Raw genomic sequence first — 23,424 nt, 5'->3', positions numbered from 1 at the left:
GATGACTGGAGGCTTGCCGATGTGATGCCCATCTACAAGAAGGGCCAGGAGGAGGATGCTGGGAACCATGGGCCTGTCAGCCTGACCTCAGTACCAGGGAAGGTTATGGAGCGGTTCATCTTGAGTGAGCTCACCAGGCAAGTGCAGGACAGCCAGGGGATCAGGCCCAGCCAGCGTGGGTTCACGAAAGGCAGGTCCTGCCTGACCAACCTGATCTCCTTCTATGACCTGGTGACCCACCTAGTAGATGAGGGAAAGGCTGTGGATGTTATCTATGTGGACTTTAGTTAAGCCTTTGACACTGTCTCCCACAGTATCCTCCTAGAGAAGCTGGCGACTCATGGCTTAGGCAGACGTACTCTTCACTAGATAAAAGATTTGTTTGGGTGGCCGAGCCCAGAGAGTTGTGGTGAATAGAGCTAAATCCAGTTGGCGGCTGGTCACAAGTGGTGATTCCCAGGGCTCAGTGTTGGGTCCAGTCTTTAATATCTTTATCAATGATCTAGATGAGGGGATCAAGTGCACCCTCAGGAAGTTTGGAGATGACACCAAGTTGAGCAGGAGTGTCGATCTGTGTGAGGGTACGAAGGCTCTGCAGAGGGACCTGGACAGGCTGGACTGATGGGCCGAGGTCAACTGCATGAAGTTTAACAAGGCCAAGTGCTGGGTCCTGCACGTTGGTCACAACAACCCCATGCAACGCTACAGGCTTGGGGAGGAGTGGCTGGAAAGCTGCCTGGCGGAGAAGGACCTGGGGGTGCTGGCTGACAGCTGGCTGAGCATGAGCCAGCAGCGTGCTCAGGCAGCCAAGGCGGCCAACAGCATCTGGGCTTGTATCAGCAATAGCATGGCCAGCAGTAGTAGGGAAGAGACTGTGCCCCTGTACTCAGCACTGGTGAGGCTGCATCTCAAATACTCTGTTCAGTTTTGGGCCCCTCACTACAATAGGGACATTGAGGTGCTGGAGCGTGTCCAGAGAAGGGCAACGAAGCTGGTGAAGAGTCTGGAGAGCAAGTCTTGTGAAGAGTGATTGAGGGAACTGGGGTTGTTTAGTCTGGAGAAGAGGAGGCTGAGGGGAGACCTTATCGCTCTCTACAACTACCTGAAAGGAGGTTGTAGTGAGGTGGGTGTTGGTCTCTTCTCCCAAGTCACTAGTGATAGAACGAGAGGAAATGGCCTGAAGGTGCATCAGGGGAGGTTTAGATTGGACATGAGGAAAAATGTCTGTACTGAAAGAGTGGTCAGGGATTGCAACAGGCTGCCCAGAGAGGTGGTAGAGTCACCATTCCTGGAGGTATTTGAAAGACACGTAGATGTGGCACTTCAAGGCATGGTTTAGGAGACATGGTAGTGCTGCATTGGTGTTTGGACTTGATGATCCTAGAGGTCTTTTCCAACCTTAATGATTCTATGATTCTGTTGGGCAATCTTATAGAAACTTGGCTTAAGCTTTTAATAGGATTTTTTTGTGAGATATTTTTGCCACTTTTTGTTCTCTTCCTGTCTTTCTTTTCTCCATACCTACTGTACTTTCTGTATTTACAATTTTTACCTGTTTTGTAAGATATAGTCTAAAATACCCAATTGGATTTTTATTTGGAAATTGAACCTTTTTGGTCTAGAAATCTCTTGGTTTCAGGAGTGAATAGCTGAGAAATACAAAATGTGGTTTTTTATAAATACTTGTTATAACTCAAGAATAGCTGATGACAAGGATTACTTGTTTACTTCTTTGGGGAAATAAAAGTCACACTCTGCTGAGTGTGTATGAACATGTTGTATTCTAGTGATGAGGACGATCTGAAAATAAGCAAAAAGTGTGAGAGAAGCCATTACAGAGTTTCTGTCCCTCCTGTTTTAAATGCCTTTATTCCGTAAATCGACTTATGTTAGGAAAACTGTTGACATCAAACTACTTTATTTGATTCAATTTACATTCATAGCAGAGATTTGATTTTAATTGCCAGTGTGCATTAGATAGCAGCAGAAACTGGACCAAAGATGGTCATAAGACATAAGCATCATTGTCAGAGCGGTTCTTACAATTTGTCAGAAAGACTATCCATAGCAGTTTTTGCTTTAATGGCTTTTTAGGCTGTTTTGAAGTTGAAGCTTTTCAAGCATTCTGCAGTTTGTTTTGGATGTGTGCAATACTCCATAACATCTGAAAAAGAGCAAGTATATTCTTTTTCTGTTATTTCCAATGATGAAGAACCCATTATTTCTGAAAGAGGAGGTGTTTTCTCTCTCAAGTCAGTATAGTCAGTAAGAGTCAAGAATCAGCAGAGCAGTGGGGATAACACTATCTTGTGCCTCAGCAAATTTGCAAGGGTGGAGGCAAGTGCACTCATGTCAGATCTACTTGAATTCATGGCAGCTAATACTTGCTCTTTTTTAAGTTAATGGAAAAAACAGTGAGGTTTTTAAAACTACCCTCAATCTTCACATACTATCAGTCAGTTAAAGAAGCTGATGGTTTTGGCAAAAAGAAAAAGCACCAAACCAAGGATGTACCTCTACATTAAAAAAAAAAAAAGTGTTGTTTCAAAAGCAATGCAAAACCCGTGCTAGCTCAAACAAAGCTGTATGCATTTAAAAGGTTACATTTGACGTGTAGGTACACCAAGAGCTGATCTGTGTACACCACCAAGGTAGTACGTGCATGGTAATACATACATACACCCTCCAGGGAAATATTGCATAAAACATGACAGGAAACTTTGAAACCCGTGAAAGAAAAGAAGAAGTGCTTAACTTTTGTATCTGTGTTGGTTGTGTTAAAAACTCATGGCAAAGCATAGAGCACGAACATAAAACCGCCTAAACACATGTAACCTCCAATCAAAAAGACCAGGCAAAGTTCAAGGTGCAATGTTTGCAATATATGTGGAGTGCCACATTAAATTACATTCCATCCAACTATTTCAGACTTTATATGTTTGTATCGCACTTTGGATAAAGATTTTTGCAGTATGTAGACAGTGAAATCCTGGTGTGAAGAAGTCTAGTGGCAGAATCTGCATTAACTTCAGTGGAACCAGGATTTTAACTATAAAGTACTGGCAGCTTCTCTAATTCTATATATACATTTTTCAGCTTTGAAAGCCAGCATTTGCCATTAAAAGAATGTGCAATTCTTCACTTATCTAAGACATGTTATACAAGGATGTTGGCTGTCTCTGATAGAAATGTCGGATTTTTTTTTTCCAACTGCATGAACATATTTCTAATGAGTCATAGCCTGAAAAAGTAAACTCAAAAAAGGGATGCGAGTAGTTTTACTAGCGGAGACTTATTACCTGGCAAAGTTGTACTATCTTCAGCTCAGTCACGTAAACAACCCCTTCTTTCTTACTCTTAAATGAAAGTCCATAATGTTTGATGAAACAATCAGGTTCCTTTTTTAGAAAACGGAAACAAAGTTCAGGCAACAGCTGGATTATATGAAGCATGTCTTAATTTATTTACCACTTTTTACTGCTAATGGGGGAGTACTGCAAAAGGTGAATGCTATTACTCAGCTACACAGTTTCATATAAATTGCAACCATGAATATGTGATCACTTGTCATATGGAAAAATAAACCCTGCTATCCCTGCATCACTGATGATGGAAAGATATTTACAACCTCCATTATTTCATTTTTAAAGCTGTTTAGAATGTTACCAAAAGTCGCTGTCTAGAGATGGTTTAGTCAATCATTTAAGGTGAAGGGTCTATAAAAGACACTAGAAGTTGCTTCCTAAAATGTAACTATACATACATAACAGCGTAATATGTTATTGTGCACAACGTTTGTGCATAGTGTCATGTCTTGTAGAGTAATCCTTGCCTGCAAGTATGCTAGAGAAGAGCAGATCTGTAACTTCATTTCTATATGAAACCTCCATTTGGTGAAAAAACATCTGCATCAGAGCAACTGACGGTTTAGGTGATAAATTTTATTAGATCATTTTAGTGATAACTTCTGTGCTCTCACCATGTCAGAGTTTCTTCTTAGCTTTGCTGTCATTTGACCTGCTCTTTGCCATTGCTGGTTTCTGGGGCAATACAAAATTAGTATTTCTACCTTGTAAAAGCACAACATTTTCGGCAAAAAAGAGATTGTATAAACTGGGTCTCCCTACTATGTCGCTAAATGTAGGCTCTTCTTTTTCCTTGTGTCATAATTTGTATGTTTTGTTTTGTTTTCCTTTAAATACTGTCATTTTGTGTAATTTTAAAATCTGGTTTGGATTTACAAGCATGTAATATCTTTAATAGCCGTCAAAGAATTTGAATTGTGTTCTGTGGATTGCTGCTGCAGAGGAACAAAATCACAACATCTCTTATTATTTGAATAGCACCATTATCACTCTGTGTTAACGGAATGATTTCAGTATTACAACAAATGAGTTTTTGAAATTCATTCAATATTAAAGGGAATTGGATTGTAATTAGAGCGTATTTCAAAAAGAATAAAAGGTTGCATGATATGTGCTTAGCTCTTAAAGTACCTAATCCTATATTAATTGTGCTTTGGGCACATCTGCCCTCATCTGAAGGGGACTTTGTCAGTGAAGATGAAAATGTTTTAATGTTTTTTGGGACAAACAGCTCCTCCAGCAGGACGGTATTGCAAGAGCACCGTTGGAAAGCATGGGGCTGCTCTCCCTTCCTTTCCTTATTCCCTCACACACACAAAAGCAAACAGTGTTGTGTTGTAATGTTCTTTATAGGTTGTTGAGGACTCAGTCTAATGTTACCACAATATCTTCTTGCTGATGGGATTGAGTCTGTGGTTTGTTTTTTTTTCCATGTTTGGGCAGGGGAAGATCATAGAGGTATTTGGGTAGCACAGTCTGAAATGGAATAGTCTTATGTTTTCTCGGTGACTGTTGTGCTTCAGACAAGAAAACATGAGACTATCCACTCCAGCATGGACCGTGACGCTAGCAGAAAGTGCCCAGCTTGACATAATCAGAGTGCTCTGCTGGCTTGTCTGAAGAGGAGGGTGTACAGCATGGTCAGATGCAATTCAGGCTTCAAACATACATAGGGATATTTAGTTCAGCTTTCAGCAGAGCTTATCAGTGAGGTGGTAAAAATGAGAGAGCTTCTGCTGAAATTATTTTTGAAGAGCGTTGCCCTGTCTGGCGAGATCCTTCCCTGTGAGGGATTGGTTGGACTTCATTTTGCTGAGTCTACATGCCAGAGACTAAAGGCAGCAGGGTTGAAAGTAAGGATCATGGATGTGCTTGTGTATCTGAAATGCAGCAAGAAGTGGTTTTCTCAGCACCACTTCAGAGAGTTTGGCCAGCTGCAGCATTTAACTGTTACCATCCTGTTCATTCTGTGGTGCAATGAGCTACCTTTTGCCAACAATAATTTTCATTTCTGTGTTGAGTTGTTCAGGAATCAATTTGCCATCTGAAGTTACTTAAGCCCCTCTTCTCTGCTGCAAAGTTGCTTAATGGGCTTTGTGGAAATTGCGTGATGCTCCACAGGACTGCTGAGCTGTGAATGTGGGTGAATTTGAGTGCTAAGCTGAGCAGAAACGGGCAGAGCCTCATCGGGGAGCTGGGGATTTGCACTAACACAGCTGTACTGAAGCAAGACTTGCTTTCCTCTCTGTCTTGTGGTGGTTTTGAATATATTATTAATTACCACCTTCCCTTCTTTGCAGCCTGTTCCAGCACTACTGCTATGCTCGAGGTGGTATGCGCCACACTTCTTACACTTGCATCTGTGGCAGGTAAGTCGATGGTTTATAGTGAACCGTTGCAGTCTTTACGGTCAGTTTCCCACTGGATATTTGTAAAATTGTTTCTTTTAGGCACGTGATGTGTTTGCAAGTGCCACCAGAGTGAGTTTTGAGCTGTTTTTTCTGGAAAAGCTAAAGAAAGGTGGCTACTGCTCTGCCTTGAAGAAATAACTTGGTTACAGATTCTGCTACATGCAAGGGTTTCCCCAATGACTGCTGCTCCTGCCAAGATCATGATTATGCTCACATCTGTGCTGTAGTTGGCTTTTTTAACTAACATTATGGAGCAGGGCTTTCGAGCTACTATCTGTTGCTCAAAAGTACTCTTTTTGAAATACACCTTAAATATGTCTCATCATTCTCAAAATTCTCTGCCTCAGTCATTAGGATGCAATTAAAGTAATCTTATTGGAATTTTGAAATTTTTGCTTTTTTTTCTTGCTGCTAGTGTTGAAGGTATTGTTTGGAAAAGTATTATAAAAGTTCTCCCTGCAGCTGTAGAAATGCATATTTTTAATTTGCTGAATTTCAAGAGAATAGTGTAGAATACATCTTGAAGGACAGCGGTGTGCTTTGTGTGGAGATTAATCCTATTTAGTCAGTGGAATTAATCTAAACAGAGATGTGTGACAGTTAGATGAGGCATGTATGTTGGTACATGTGTTCCACTTGTAGATCTGCTGCTACTCACAAACATGTCCCCTAGACTGAAGTCACGTACACTTACAAAAAATAATTTTTATGTTAACAACAATAATGTTATATTGCTTTGGAGGTAATAAGGACAATTAGCATCTTTGCTTCTTTCTGCTGTTTACTCAATTGCTTATTTGTAAATGCAATTTTCCAATTTATATGCAAAACTGCAGTAAGAGCATGAGCCGTTTTATGGCAAATGGTGCATCTAAATTGTCTGAAAAGTTTCCTGTTTAAGTACCATTGTATAACTTGAGAATTAACATCCCATTGAAATATGACTCCATCTCTATGGTATTGTCACAGGCTGCGATGGTAAAATCAAGTTGTCTCTGTAAATGGTTTTTCACAGCCATACAAACTTCACATTCACTTATAGTAAATCAGAACCTGTGCTGCAGGATGTGGTCTGGGGACATCAGATGGAGAACATCAATGGCTTTGCTAAACCTATAGGAACATCTACCGTATGCTTGTGTAGTGGCTCCTTGTGACTCTGCGGGGACAGGCTAAACTCTCCACAGGACTGAAAAATCCAGGACTTGCATTACATGAATCACAGAATCCCAGGTTGGAAGGGACTTCAGGGATCATCTAGTCCAACCTTTCTAGGAAGAGCAGAGTCTAGACAAGATGGCCCAGCACCCTGTACAGACGGCTCTTGAAGGTGTCCAGCGGGGGCCGAGTCAACCACTTCCCTGGGGAGATTATTCCAATGGTGACTGTCCTCACTGTGAAGGATTTTCCTCTTGTGTCCAGTCAGAATCCCCCCAAGAGCAACTTGTGTCCATTCCCCCTTGTCCTCTCCATGTGACTCCATGTCAAAAGGGAGTCTCTATCTTCTTTATAACTACCCCTTAAGTACTGGTATACGGTGATGAGATCGCCTCTGAGCCTCCTTTTCTCAAGGCTGAACAAACCCAGTCCTCCCAGCCTATCCTCATATGGCAGGCTTCCCAGTCCTTTGATCATCTTGGTGGCCCTTCTCTGGACCCCTTTCAGCCTGTCCACATCCTTTTTGTACAGCGGGGACCAGAACTGTCCACAGTACTCCAGGTGTGGCCTGACAAACGCTGAGTAGAGCGGGATAATGACTTCTTTCTCTCTGCTGGCGATGCCCTTTTTGATGCAACGCAGCATCCTGTTGGCCTTCTTGGCCGCAGCAGCACACTGTTCGCTCATGTTGAGCTTCCTGTCCACCAGGACCCCCAGGTCCCTTTCCACAGAGCTGCTCTCCAGCCACGTGGATCCCAGTCTGTGCTGCACTCCTGGATTATGTTTTCCCAGGTGCATGACCTTACACTTGTCCTTGTTGGACTTCATAAGGTTCTTGCTGGCCCACTCCTCCAGCCTATCTAGATCTCCCTGGAGAGCAGCTCTCCCTTCTGGAGTGCCTACTTCCCCACTCAACTTGGTGTCATCAGCAAACTTCATCAGGCTACACTTGATGCTGTTATCCAGATCACTTATAAAGATGTTGAATAACATTGGGCCCAATATCGATCGTTGGGGACTCCACTAGTGACAGGTTGCCACTTGGAAAAGGAGCTATTTACCACCACCCTTTGGGTGTGGCCCGTTTGCCAGTTCCCCACCCACTGCACAGACCACTTGCCTAGGCCATAACACGTCAATTTCTCCAGGACGAGACTGGGGGTGACCGTATCAAAGGCCTTGGAGAAGTCCAGGTAAACAATGTCCACTGCCCGCCCAATGTCAACCAGTCAAGTCACTTTGTCATGGAAGGCCACCCAGGTTTGTCAAGCACCATCTGCCTTTAGTGAAGCCATGTTGGCTTTTCTCAATCATGTGCTTCATTTGACTTGTGATGGCCCCCAGGAGGATTCATTCCATAACTTTCCCAGGGACTGAAGTAAGGCTGATGGGCCTAGAGTTACCCACATCCTCCCTCGAGCCCTTCTTGTAGACAGGGTTAACATTTGCCTTCCTCCAGTCCTCTGGGACATCCCACACTCTCCATGACTTCTCAAAGATTATGGAGAGTGGCCTTGCAATGATGTCAGCCAGCTCTCTCAACACCCTCGGGTGGATGTTGTCAGGGGGTCAAGCTCCTGTAGTAATTCATATACTAACTCTTCCTTCACCGATGGTGGGTCGGTGTTTGGTTCAATCGGCAATTTTGTTCCCAAAGCCTGGGACCCTCCAGTGCTGGTAAAGACCGAGGTGAAGAAGGTGTTGAGGACCTCTGCCTTTTCAGCATCATTGGTGATTGATTCTCCTTTTCTGTTTAACAGTGGGCCTATGTTTTCCTTCTTTTTCTTCTTGTGGTTGACATGTCTGAAGAACCCTTTCTTGTTATTTTTTATGTCTACAGCCAGTTTCAATTCAAATTGGGCTTTTGCTTTTCTGACTGCGTCTTTGCACTGTCTGGCTACGCCCTTGTAGTTCTCGGCGGATAATCTGGGAACCCAGGAGGAGGAAAGCTCCAACAGTAGTTCAGAAGTGGGTGATGATGGGAGCTTCCTGCGTGTCCTGTCCCACCACGCTGGAGGGGCTTAGCAGGGAGTGGGGAGCAGTGTTTGAGCTGCCTCTGAACCACTGGAGGATTTAATCCATGGAGAAGGGCTGCCCTTGAAATGCAAGATCCGAATAATATTGTGACTCACTGTTGTAGTTGGGAGCTAGCATTGTGTCTTACCACTACAATTAGAAGTGCAGACAAACTTGACTTAAAAAAAATAAAAATTACATAAGATAGAATACAAAGGCTTTTGTCCATAAATTCCTATATCCTGACTCTGAGTGATAAAGTAAGAATGAATAATATTAACAGTTTTAAGCTAGGTCCTAATAAAATGAATGTAAGTAGATCTATTTAATGAATTCAATTAACATAATAGTGGCAAAAACAATAGGCATTTTTAATTACCATGAAGATGTCATGCATTGTAAATATTGCACTTAACTAAATTTATGATTAAAAATAGCTTTTGCAATTAGGATTTTTGAATAGTTATGTTTTATTCTATTTGTGCTGAGTTTTGTTGTTTCCCTGACACTTAAAACTGTGATATTTTCATAGGATCTTTCCTTTTTAGATTACAGGCCTGATAATAATTTCCATAGAAGGGAATCATGCTTTTAAATAAAAAACAAGTTTGTTACTCAGATTTTAAAAAAGATGCTCACTAAGCTGGAAATCACGAGTAATCAATACTATATTTCAGTACAGAAATAAATCAATTGGCACACATTGAATACATGCATTTGTTGCTGTCCCTGTTCAGTGTTACATTCTTCAGGAGATGGTAAATGAATATTTGGTGCGACCAGATATGCTTCACGTATTCACTCTCCAATCAGTTGAGAATAACAACACAGGTATATTAGTATTACAAGTCGTCACATAGCAAGGTTAGTCCTGTAGTTAGCGATGCTTTCAAACACTGTCAGCTTGTAAGTGATTTGAAGTGCAAACAGACATCATACAAGTGCAATTAAATGAGAATAGTATTATTTGGATATATTTAGCACTGATCTACAGAGTGTTGACTTCTGTGTTCAAATGCTAATGAATTATTCATTGCAGTGTCTTAGTGTACCAAGTAACCATTTTTACAAAGGGGAAAATGAGGGTTAAGTTAGATGCGCAGTGTGTCTCGGTGACCCTACGATGGATGGCATCTGCTGGAAATCAGGTGCAGAGTTTCCAGCTGGGGTTAAGTGGAGGTGGAGGCATCAGTATCTCTGCAACCACCATGGAAGCCATGGTCAGCTGCTTCTTGATACTGAGGCATCTTAGACCTAGATTCAAATCTTCTTGACGGATGTCTCCAGGCAGATGACAGCTCTCAGCAGATGATACCAGTGATTAAGAATAATGTGGTGCAGTAAAATGCTTTCCCCTATGTGAGGTTCACCATAAGTAAAGCTTTTTGGATAAGATTAGGATAATTATTGGATCTGTTTTTCTTCCTTTGCAATACAACTTTTTAAGATTTCATCTCTAAGATGAAAAAGTGGAGAGAAGGCTGTTAGTGCTTCCTTCTGAATTAATTTTTATTATTTAAACCATGATGGAAATAGTTTGCTGTTTCACTTAATAGTCTGTTGTTTTTTTCTTTAGATGTTCTTAAGTAGAGCTAATCACTGCTCTTTTAGTAATGCCTGATGCTCAGCTTAGTCCTGTTCCTAAAATATTGCTGATATTCCTCGTCTTCCTCTTTTTTCTCATCATTTGTTTTCAGGGTGTTTCCTGACCTAAAATGTATTTTGGGGACTGTTCTCCTTTACTAGTAATCTGAGTCTCTCCTACTGTTTGCATTCTCAGTGGTGTTAATTTGCAACTTTTCCACCACTTGATGCAATTCTTGCTGTAACAAACACGTCTTTGGCACCAGTTAGAGGCAAATTATTAAAGGAATAAAAATAGATACACAGAAATCTGTTGGAGAATTTTTCAGGTTGGCTGCCTGAAAGGAGACATCAGCATCCCCACATGTGGTGGTTTTCAGGGGTGCTGACCTCCAGGAAAGCAGTGGAGCTGCCAGTGATCCACACCTCCCCACAGCGCTTCATTTTAAACCCTGACTTCAGCACAGTAATGCCAGACCTTTCAACTGTTGCTCCTTCAGAAGAAAAGACATAGCTTCTACAGGAAGGGTCATTTGCTTTTCCAGTGGCTGGGGGTTTTGTTTAAACTGTTTTGAAGCCACCTTGAAAGTCTAACTGAATTATTATGAACTATTTCCGGCTAGCTGTAGCATTTACCTTGTGGCTACACATCACTTCTGTAGCATTGCTCCTAAAGCATCTTTCCTGCCTTCATCTCAGGATGGTGGTAAAGACTTTTCCTGTGAGGAAGATTACACTTGCACCTATTGGCAGGAACAGGCTGGAGGTGTGTCCACATCGGTGTTTTAGTTCGGGTTGGCAGTACATTTCTGAAGCAAGATCTCCTGCTCATCCCCTGCTGTGGGGCTTTGCTCGGAGCAAGGGACCAGTCCTGGAATGCATGTGCTGGATTTCTTCTGGGTGAAAGATGGCTGGGAGAGCTTTAGGGAGCAGGTGTGCTGCGGCTCCATTGCTAATGGGTGTTCAGCCCAGGGAACCTGCCCAGAGCGTCCCAAGTAAGCAGACCTCCTCACCCCAGTCACTTCAAAAAGGCAAAAAAACCCTGAAATGCATATGGTGTGCATATGTGGTCTTCAGCACCAACTGTGCTCTCTGTAGTACGATCCCATTTATGTGACAGAGCCAAGATGTGCGTGACAGATAAGGAGTCTCAAATGCCAAGAAAGATTGTGTGCTGCTCAACGCTTCACTAACGGTGCTGAAAAACAGATTTTTCATGCATCTTCTGTAACAGTTAGTGCCAAACCTTACAGAAATATTTTGTAAACTAAAATCTTTACATTAAAATGTGCAAAAGAAATTCCCCATCTTTGTATTTGCAGTGTCTATTGTTGAAAGCATTTGCACAGTGCTCATATTTGAATATATGACTTGTTTATGCAGCTGGTATGGTCTATGACACCAAGGGTGCCGGTATATGATGATAAGTAAACAAGCGATCTGCAAATACATTAGCATGGAGTCATGCCCTTAAGCTTCATGATAATTTTTTAAAAGTTGATCATAAATATGTGCATGTGCTATTTGCTTCTCCTGCTTTATCGCTATTTTTAGAGGGAGATAAAGAATGGTATCTGCAGCTAAAATCCTGACAAACTGCTGGGGGCGGGGGGGGGGGTGAGAGTGTGTGTACATGCCAGGTGTTGGGGTGTTTTTATTGTTTTTGTGTTTTTCCTCAAACACCAATCATGTGGCTTCACAAACAGTATCGTGCATAGCACTGAGGTCATTCCAGTTACTTCCAAGTGCTGCCCCCCCAGATCGTAGCCATCCACCTGGGAAACAGTTCTTTAGGCAGAAAATGATGCTGCCTCCTCTTGTCAGGCTGGTAGTTCAATGCACAGATAGGAGCTGTCTCCACTGCTGTCACCTGCACATGAAAGGAGGTGGCTGAGGCTGGAAGCACTGTTCCCACCATACATGTCACCTGGCACAGAAGGCCCTTTTCTTTTGATTGCAGTCCAATGCCATATTATAGCTCTTTCAGACAGAGTGAACTAAGTTTTAAAGGGTCCTGGCGTAAAAAACTGAAATTGTGGCCAGAAGCAGCTCTTCCACCCGTGCCCAGGAGACAGGACATCTCAAAAGGAAGCTCATGCTTGTCTTCATCTTGTGTGCAGGCTTTATGGGGCTGTTTTTAGTTATCTGCACAACAACGTAGGTTCCCAAGTCAGGCATCCAGGAAGTAAAAAGCAGCCAGCAAGTAGCTGGTTGTAAAACTGTGCTTAAGCCATTGGACCAGCATCACAAAGCAAATCTGTTGCAGCCTTAATTCTGTGGGGTTTTTAAACTCTTGATTTCATAACTTTAGTTTTTCCCTTTGCAGTGTATATAATTTTAAGACAAACACTTTGTATCAGAAAATCATTCCCATGATTCTGAAACCTTGTCCTTCACTGCCTTATTACAGAGCGATTCTTATATGCTAAAAAAACTTAACAATAAAAACTTACTGCTTTCAAAATATTAACATGATCCAGCCCTTTAGATTGAGAGCCTTCAGAAACTTAAGGCGACATCTACTTTCTCCTCAATAATCATTGTTTATGGAGTTATTATATCTGAATGACCAATGATTATTAAATATCTAATTCATCACAAGTGCTTAATGTATCTTGAAGGTAATCTTTTTTTGGATACAGTGCATGTTTGCTGTTTTTGTAATTGAACATACCAGAAGCCTGATACGAAAGGTATGTCATATGGCACATTTACTCCAGATCCAATGAAAGATTCATTCAAACTGAGCGTCAGATTCCTTTCACGTAAAATATGAAGCTGTTTCGCCATCACAGCTTGAAAGAATCAAATTTGAGCAGGATGACCAATACAGTTTCAGTGAGAGGTGAGATACAGAATGTTAAGTCAGCTGGAGGGGTCAGAGAAATGCTGCAGTAACCCTGAGCCAACACGCATGTTTTTGGATATGATACAATTCTTCTAGCTTTTTAAAGAGAAAAAGAGAAAGAGCATCTATCTGAGGAAATGGTAAAAGAAAAATAGGTAGGGCTTGAGATCTTTACCAGTCTTTTAGCTGATGTTTGATAGACCTGGGGGAATATCAGTAGACAAGAGAGGATGCCAAGGCCAAATATAGGTCACTGAATGGATTGTGGAGCTTCAGAAGTGCAGAACAAGGGTCCATCCTTCTCTGGAGATGTTTTATTCCTGTGAATCAGCAGTTTAGTCTGAAAGGTTTCCAGGAATGAAAATCTTTTCTTTGTAATGCGATTTTTAATAAGAGGAAAGAAAAGACTTTACAGTTCTCGTGCCTGTTATTGCTGCTGACATTGTATGCTGTGAATGCTCCCCAAGCAGCGTATCCACACCAGCAGAGATCATGCGTAGCCATACCAGAGATGAACTGGAGCTGTTTACTTGGGCAGCTGAATTTTTCCAGTCCCAGTGACTCCTAGAGCATTTCAAACATGTTGGCATTTTACTCCAGTGGAAGTTAGTTTTTTATGCCTCAGGATGTTTAACCACAAATAGGGAAACGTATCACTTAGTAATTAAAAAAAATCCAGGAAGTATAAATGGGTATAGGTTGAAAAATTACTTTTGTATAATTGCTTCCTTAACATTGTCATGGACATTGGAAATATTTATGTGAACTGTGCCAAGTTCCTTCTGCAGAAAGGTCATGTCTTGCAGCCAGAATAGCAAAATGCCCATTCCATACCCATTTCTGCTGAATGAGCTGCAGGGTATGCTATTACAGCCCATGCCGGGGCAGAGCCTATGGCAGTTCTCACAGGCTGCAAAATTTTGTGCTTAGTATGTGTATACACTGATGTTTACAATGTCACATGTTTATAATGTTCCTTCTCACGGGGGGGGTGTGTGTGTTAATATTTCTTCTTCCATTAATTATGCTGATTTTTCTTTTTGCCTGTCAGTGGGGAGAACTCGTCTGTGTTGCACTACGGCCATGCTGGAGCCCCAAATGATAAGACTATTGAAGATGGAGACTTGTGGTGAGTAAAGGGCCAGAGTTAATTTGGTATTTTTGTTATACTACTCCTGTTTCCATACATGCATTGTTTGTACTCTGGGACTTAATTAGTAAAATTATGGCTGCATAATGATGAAAGTGTAAATCTTTAAAATAGCCTGTAATTTTGCATGCCAGACTAGTCTGGCTTTCTTCCAAAGGTCCTGTATACCTGCATCTCCAGCTGAAAGGGAAAAGAGGGGTTGTTTTCAAACATTTCTGTGCCAAAGGCATTTAGAATTTAGTATTAGAAATGGCTGTATTCTAAGTACAAGGGCATTTGCAAAAATTGGCATCTGAGTTTGCTCCTGAACCTCAGATTCAAATCTCAGCTCTGATGGTGGGGTGGGGGGTCGAGAGACTGTTGGCTACTTTTGAAGAATTGCATCAAATTACAGTGTGGATTAGATCTTCCAAATGCTTACATGCGCCAGACACCCCAGCCTGAAAGTAGACTTTTGAAAGTGTGAGGAGATCAAACTCAGCTCAGTTCGGGTTAGACCGGGGTGCTTCTAGTTCTGTACTGTGCCAAAATTTTCTAAAAAGATTTTTGTAGAGTTTAGCATTGCCATAATACAGTTGCAGATACCATAAACTTTCCTCTACTTGCATTACATGTCCACATGCTTTGCAGTGTCACTGCAGGTAAAAGCAGGATGAATGAAAGTACATTGCTATAGATTGAAAGACAAACCTAATTGTATGGTGTGTAACACAGCAGAATATAGCTTTTGTAGTTCACCTCCTAAGGCTTTGGTCAAAAAGCCTGCATTTATAGAACTGCAGAACTAGTTTTGGAGGAGTTAGTCACTGACATTCAGTTGGAGGATATGTGTTAGATTACCTTAGTAGGGTGGGCAAAAAGGGTAGAGGTATGTATTTTCACACTTGAATATAAAGGTGTGGAGGAAAGCAAATTAGTATTATCATAGATAAGCTCAAAAGCTATTATGGAGAACAAATTGAATCTCAGAAGTAAAAAAACATGCCTTGTTGGCTAATATTCTGGGCACATCTGCAGGTGCTGCAGAAGAACATACTGAATTAAAGATAGGTAATTTCTTTTTAATAGTGTAAAAACTTTTTTAAAAGCTTCTTGTACAATAGTTTATGTATTATCTTCATCTGTGGTGAATAGCTTACCTAAACCCATCAAACATTAATGTTAATTTATTGCAGGACAATAGTTTTGACTTACGATCGTGTTGTGTTTGAGAAGATAATATGCTGTGAGGGTTTTTTGTGGTGAGGAAGGACACACCAACATGATATTGTACTGGCTATGGCATTTGATTAAGTTTTCAAAAATACTGTGTAGCCTACAGGGAATCTCAGCATACTAAGAGAAGTTACGCCACAATGCATTATGATGTCCCGTATTTAAAATGAAGGCCTTTAAACGGTGAGGGGAATAGTATTACTGGGAGACCTCTGGGTGAAGCGTGTATATATAGGACCCTTTTACTTACAGTGTCTCAGGACAATTTACTGGATGACTGAAGTCCTTCCTAAACCATGAGAGCACATACCAAGACTCTTCGCAAACTCAGATTTCCTGCTGGATTGGCGAAATCTTTAAAAAATGATTGGGTTTTATTAGCCTCAGATAGCTGAATGTCAGAAAAGCGTAATCTACCAAGTACATTGGTCACTTACGCGTTTCAAAACTACTCTACTGCAACCCCATTTGGTAGACATCTCAACAAAGAGAAGAAGGTTTAATCTAGTTTGAAATACTCTCTTGCCGAAATGGTCCAGTTGCATCTTTGTCGTGATGAGATGAAGTTTGTCAGGTAGCAAATCAGTGCTCTGTGCGCATGAGCACCTGCCTGGTCTTCAGTCTCTGCCCTTGTCTCTACCACTGCCTGATACTCACGTAGCAGTCAAACTTTGCTCCACACAATTTTCTTAATATTTTTTTTCAAGTGAGAGTAAAGAAATTGTAAGAAAATGTAATATCATTTGTATAAAGGCGGTTTAAAAATACACTCATTTTCCACAGTTAAAAATAGTGTTTTGGAAAAAATCTTGAGCCAGCCTACTTTAGCAGCATACAAATTATGACAGCACTACCTGTGTGGTTTTGCTGTATGCTTCTACAAATTTATAAAATGGGTGTAGGTGTGCATGTATGTGCATACAGAACATATTATTAAAATGACAGTATTCTGATTTGTATGTATATGTTAGAGTTTGTATATTGGCTCTCAATTAAGCTTTTTAATAGCTACTGGGAGCCCTCTGTTGGATAATCTTAGGAAGTCCTGAACATAGGGAAAAAATGGCTTTACTGTTGGTGAAAAAGAGGTAGGAGTGTTTTAAGGGTTGTTTCTGATTCTGCCAGTATTTTGATATAAATCTAATTTAATTATTCCAATACTTGTATGTAATAGAATCGAAAGTTTGGGTACTTGGTATGATTTTTATTAAATTATTCAGTAGAATTTCATGTCATTTTCTTAACATTGCTTAATGTATATGAATAACATTTGCAAGTTTTGCAGAAGTGTGCTGCTCAGATTTTTTGTGTACAAAGCAGTGCAGTGCAGTAAATGTCAGTAAATAAGTCAACAAAGCACCTAAATATTAGAAAAAAATACATTTGGAAGACTAATGCTTTGCTTCGTTGAAATGCTCAAGTGCATGCATTGTTTGCTCTTTTAAAAATATAAATTACAAGGATTTGGTGGTATCAACAGGAGATCATAGGGAAAAGTGCTATTGCATTTTTTTTTAAAGACTGGTTTTATAATGTTCATTTTTAAAAATTAAGTTACATCAAATCTGTTTATTGCTTCTGTAAGAAACTGGTATGGAATTATATCTCTGATTTTGCATCGTAATCCACATTTTTACAGGAACTGCTTCTGCATTAAAAGATCTCAGTGCAAGACAAGGTCTATAAAGAGAATTTCTGACACGTCTTGTTAATATGGACTGTCTTGCTAAGCAGGACTCATTTTCAGTCTATTAAATATTAAAAACAAAATAGCTAACTAACACAAAGCATTATGATTGACACAGAAATCAATATTTTTAGGGAAGTTTAGGTATTCAATAGATACATGCACTTAACTGATATTGATATTAAAAGTAAATATTGCAGTAACAGCAAGTCAGTGTTTTATATAAATAATTCAGATGCTGTAAGATCTATGTGGTGAACACTTAAATTGTATGATCAATATGGTCTAAACCAAACACTTTTCCTAAGAAAATGTCTATTGCCTCCATGGTCAAAAAGGTCATGCAAATAAATGGGTAGGCTGACCACCCCTATGAATCGTAGTTCAAGGCACTCAACCCTTTCACGTGGTTATTACCTTTAAATGAAATCTGCTACTCAGAATGTTGCAAATCACAGCCTGCGGTGATGACATACAGCCCGGCTAATGTAAAATTACTGATTTTCTTCTGTCATCTTAAAGCTGTGGCAGCTTGGATTGAAACTGAGCCCTAGACTGAGGTTTACTGCATTGTCTCAAGGTACTGCATTACTCATTGTGTGCCAAGATGCCTGCTGTTCCTGTAGTGAGGCTGTAACTCTGTTTTGTAATACAGAAAGTGGAGTCATAAGCAAAAGTGCTTGTTGTAGTTTGCAATCCTCTGCCCTGTACACAAGAGACTTCCATCAAGGCCAGAGCCAGAAAGTAAACAAACCAATTTTGCCAGGGGTTTTTAAGCCACCCTGCCACCCACCCGCCCCAGTCCAGTTTGGATAACCAAAGGTCTTTCAAAGTTTGGTGACGAGTAAAATGGAGTTAAAATTTGCTACTGAAGAAGAAAAAAAAACAAAACCAACAACAATAACAAATTCAATGAGCAGAGATCTGACTCCCTGCTATGCATAAATCAAGAGCAAATGAGCACCTGGGGCTCCTGTCCATCAAATGGCATCCCCTGCATTACTCATCTTCCTGGACAAGTGTCTCATGATCTCTCCTTTTGCAGCTACTTTGCTTTTGTTCGCACTAGGGAAGGAGATTTGTTCAGTGGTTAGAGAGCCCTTGCGGGAGATGGAAACCTCTGGTTTGATCTCTCCTCAAATTGATCTCTGACTTTGGCTGGAAGTTATGTCTTGACCCTGGGAAAAGGCATCCGTGAAAAGTTCAAAGCCAGTGTGATTCTGCGAAGAGTTGGTCTCAACAAATCAGCATCTGCCTTCTGAAAAATGAAAGCATCTACTTTCTTAAAAATAAAGGAAGCAAATTGCCTTGGCTCCTCCCTTCTGTCTTCTGCCCCTGCCCTAACAGTGCTGCAGCATGGAGCCTCACCATGTCTGTTGGGGGAGGAGGAAACTGGCCATCAAAATAGATATGGTGCAGCAGAGGAAGCCTGCAGCAAGACAAACGTATTTTCTCACCTTTGTGGTTCGGTGGTTTGTTTAGTAACCATCGGAGGTGCTGAACCTGAAGTGTGTACTTTACTTTTTGAGTTTGAGAAGATATTCAGGAGAATGATAGTTTATTGCATTCAGTTTGCTGCCTAGCAGTTTGTGCAGCCTGCCTTTGTGGATTCCTGGCATTGCCACGCACTGAAGGCACATCAGCAGTTGATTGTTTTATTGCAATTGATCAGCAGGGCTTCTGCAATGTTTGACAAATAGAAAATGCTTCTATGATCTTAAAATAAAGATTGATTCGTCATGATAAGGCTCACACTTAAATAATAGAAATGTGATAATATAAGCCTGACCCCAGATGTCACTGATATAGATATGGCTATTACCTGAGATAGTTTTCTGCAGGTGTTACAAATCTCGGTCTTGGTGTTTTTATGGCATCTGACAAATGTGTCTCAATTAAAGTTCAGCACTTAGTGAGCAACTTTTATTGGCAAGTTCACTGACCTTCAAGCACTTGATGACATTTTTGGGGGTTAGTTTGTCCATTCTGGCTTTGCAAAATGCTGAAAATAATTGTCTGTTCTGCTGAAGCACTCAGCAGTTTTAACATTTTGAAATACTCTCCTATGTCACAATGTTAATGAAGGTCTGCTGGATGCATGGCATGGTCTCCTTTCCCCACACACGAGCAGGTCCCCACTCTGAGCACCCTCCCCAGCGGAGCCCCGAGGCAGTTCTCTGTCTACTCTGTGCACCCCAAGGAAGATGGGCATTTCAGTACGTCCTCCTGCAGGTCTGGGGCCCAGTGCAGCACAGGCAATTAATGGGGGCTACTAGTCCTCCGTGGAGTGAGGGCCAGACTGTAATTAAGAGGGCTTGGATGAAAGCGTAAATAAGGGGAGTAGAGCATCAACTGCTTCTGAAGTATAGCAGACCTCAGAGAGAGAAGCCATTAACCCTGTATTCACAATGGGCCTATGATTTATAAAATAAAACTAACTTTAGAAGTTCAGATGGAAGCAGGTTGGATCATCAGATGGTGTCTTTAATTTTATTTGACTGTTTCTTTTAACACTCTCAGATTCAAGCTTACAGTGAAAGCGTTGGGAAGAGTACAGTACCCTTGGTGAAGCAGGACGCTACCTGCTGCAAAAGCTCGTGGTTGTTTCCACGACCTGCTGGTGATGGCAGTAAAATGTGGTTTTATTTTTATTGCATTTAGGTACCAGAATTTAACCAGTAGGGAAGTTTTTGTTAGTGTCACAAAATCAAACACATCCTGTCGTAAAAGTACAGTCTTCACATAATGCATCTATGTTAAATGTTTTAAACATGTCTCGCTGTATTACCAGGTATTGTTATTTGCTTAGCCAAGTAATAGAGCTATGGATATGGAAAGCAATCTAGTGTTGCAAAAAGACAGAACAATTTAACTCTGAGAAGTATTTCTGTTCCTATTTCTTTCCTTAATATCCTAACGCAAATTTAAGGCATTGGAACAATATTGACACCAGGGGGCACTAAAATAAGTGCTGTCTGGAGGGAGATGATGATTGTTCCACGTTTTGATATTGGTAACATGTTGTAGTTGCCAGAGCGAAGGCAGAGCATCCTTCCAAGAGCACTGCCTTTACATGTATAATGCGGGTGCCACTCAAGTTGTGTTAAACTTGGGTTTGTTTCCTTCCATTTGGCACTTGTATATACCTTTTAATAATTTTTTTATTATATCTTCTGGTGCTATCAAAAGATCCTATTTAACTTCTGGTGCTCTTCCACTTGTTGTTTCAGAAGCTTTGTTCATCATAGGGAATTTTTCTTGACTGCAAGTACAGGTAGTTGCAAAAGGTTGCTCTGGATGAAACAGAGAGGGAACACACTAAGTTTCCAGGGCTTTTTATTTTTTAATTACTCAAGAGACGTAGGACAGTTTTCAGACTTTTCCAGAGTTGCTGGTCAGTCAAAGGTGTGTGGATATTGCAAAAGAAAGTGGCCATTGGAATAATTGGTCAAATTTAGTTACTAATGGTTATTCATAAAGGCTAAGCCTTCTGGTAGGTAAAATAAAAGTTACATTGCTAATTTTTTAGTTCTTTGATCTAAAAGCATAATATATGGTTTTCTCCAATGAAAAGATTTGTCATTTTCTGTATAAGCTATGTGCACTTATCTTTTATATATATACATGATATGCATACACAGTATACACATTGCATTGAAACTATATCAGCATATTTATCTTAATACAGTATTGATTGTAGAAAATGTACTATTCCCTTTTTTGCAGAATGAGTAGGTGTGTAATATAAAAATTGCAGCTATCAATTTATTTCAGGAAAATATTGAGAAGACTTTCAATAAATCAATTAAAAGTTTTAGTTAAGCTTGAAAAAAGTATACTACAAAAGATGATAGAAGTTTGCTGTGACTATTGCAAACTCTGTTTTTGGAATTTACACTGTGTTTTATCAAGTTTTATGATACTAATGCCAACCTATAAACCAAAATTCATTTGTCCAGGTGGGGGCAATGTTGCATTAAGAAGCAGGAGCTGACCAGTCTTTTTGCATCAGATAATAGAAGTCCTCCCTATCCCACCCAAGTACTTCATTGTCTGCTACTAAAATAGTTTATCCTACGGAACAAAATATTGTATTTATTACTTCTTGAAAGCACTGCTTTTAAGATCCTAGGATATTAATGTGTCAGATGTAAATGCTCGACTATTTTATGTGGGTGAGACTAGTATTTTCATTTGGCCTCATGCATTTTTTATACATTTTGAAGTCTGGTGCTGCAATAATATGCAAAAATTATGGTTAGCTTTAACCTTTCAGTCTGCAGTTTTGAAACAGCTTGTTGGTAGTTATGGTTTTGTTTCTAATAATAATATGAAGTACATTGCTACTACTTACTGGTTGATTGCAAAATCAACTGGCTATCCATTTCTGAAATAATTCCTTTGGCTTGATTCCTCTGGTTTGATTAATATTTACTATTTTCATCAAGTGTAGGTATTTTTCCCTTTTGTTGTACATATAGACTATATTAATTTTACGCTAATCTAGAAAAATTGAATTTGATTAAAAATAGAAAATATATTTCCTGGAATTAACAATAATTTTGCCCTAATTGAATATGTGTTCTGTTAGTGCTGGATAATTCAGGCTGTGAGACTGCCTACTGTTAGAAATGTATAAGCCTTTTAGCCAAAGCAGAGGTCACGAAGTGTTAATAGCGTGTTTGCTGTAACAAATTTTAGCTTTCCTTTAAGTGCTGTATTATGGTCCGCATTTTAATTTTATTCTTTCCATACATTATAGTGTAAATGAAATGTCTTTTTAACTGTCACGTATAAATGAGTTTTTCTGTCATAGTTTTAGATTAGCATTCCCAGCATGGTCTGAAAAGACCTGAGAGTGTGAGTTGCTTTGGATGCTGTTGGACTGATTTGGTTAAGGTGTTCATCTCTACAACTAAAACAAGCAGGGTAAAATCTAGTATCTTTTTAATAGCTGTTGATTTAATATTGATCCTTTATAAATGCTGTTTGGTATAATCCACTTTTTATGGTGGTCTTTATTAATACAGATACATATAAAGTATGTTAGTACACCTCTTGATGGATGTTGCTTATCTTGGATGGATTTCAGTAGCAAAGTCTCCTTGCCCTTGGTGTGGGGAATTCTATTGCATAGGTCAAAACACAATTTTAAACCACTGTACGGCTCACAGTTAAGCCTCCAATGCACCCTTTGTGTATATCCCCGGAACCACATGTAGTTCCCAGTCCCTGTGTTCAGCACAGCGTTGGGTCTTCTCTTGCATAGCTCCAGAGAGCCACTTGTTACCCCATGGTGGAAGCACAGTCTTGCAGAGCTGGGCCTCAGGGAGAGTCCTGGTGTATTACAGCTCCACACCTAGGGTGAACCAATATAGGTCTTTAAGGCAAGAATATTTCTGATTTCAGTTGTACGTTGCAGTACTATACTTTCAGCTTGAGGCGCTGCCATGAAGAGTAGGTATTTTTTCTAAACGGGGGGAAAAAAATTTTCTTACTGGCAAAACAGGGCTAGGGCATAGGCATCCTCCTTCTCTGAAATATTAACTGCTGCCTTCATTACTGCACACTTGGCTTGAACGTTTGGACCTTTCCATGGAAAGGCCAGTAACTGCCTTGTCTGTTTTTTGAATTCCGTTGTCTGAAACCCCTGCCTGGTAGATTCCATTTGAGAACTCATAATTTGGAGGTTACTTGAACAACCCCAAGAACAGCTATAGGATGTCTAAAAAGCTAAACAAACCCGTACCATCGGGCACAAATTTCATAATGGGAAAAAATTGGAGGCATTAACCTTTTACTTACATGTGCGCCTGTGTGTGTGCACGTGCACATACACACATAAGAAAACTTGACAGTATTTACAGTAAAAATAAGTAAAGGTCTGATACTTCACCTACTCCTGTGATCTCCAGTGGTTGGTTGTCCAGGATGGGGAGCACAGGTCAGAGTCTCCAAAAACAGCTGCTGAAAGCTGAGGCTCTTAAGTC

At 40.4% G+C, this 23,424-nt stretch overlaps 1 protein-coding gene across 2 annotated transcripts in view; it reads left to right on the top strand.

Moving 5' to 3' along the window:
- Nucleotides 1-23,424, top strand: part of PEPD (peptidase D) — a 143,858-nt gene that overhangs the window by 73,668 nt on the left and 46,766 nt on the right. Inside the window, exons 10-11 of one of the 2 annotated variants that reach the window (XM_064459551.1) lie at nucleotides 5,666-5,734; nucleotides 14,434-14,511. In XM_064459551.1, coding sequence (XP_064315621.1) covers nucleotides 5,666-5,734; nucleotides 14,434-14,511 — 147 coding nt within the window. The remainder of the gene's footprint in view (nucleotides 1-5,665; nucleotides 5,735-14,433; nucleotides 14,512-23,424) is intronic. The other variant, XM_064459552.1, reaches the window with a different exon arrangement.

Source organism: Phalacrocorax carbo, chromosome 8, assembly GCF_963921805.1.
Source record: "Phalacrocorax carbo chromosome 8, bPhaCar2.1, whole genome shotgun sequence".
Lineage (NCBI taxonomy): Eukaryota > Metazoa > Chordata > Aves > Suliformes > Phalacrocoracidae > Phalacrocorax > Phalacrocorax carbo.
Note: the sequence above shows the minus strand (reverse complement) of the source record. Positions and strands in the feature narration are given on the sequence as shown.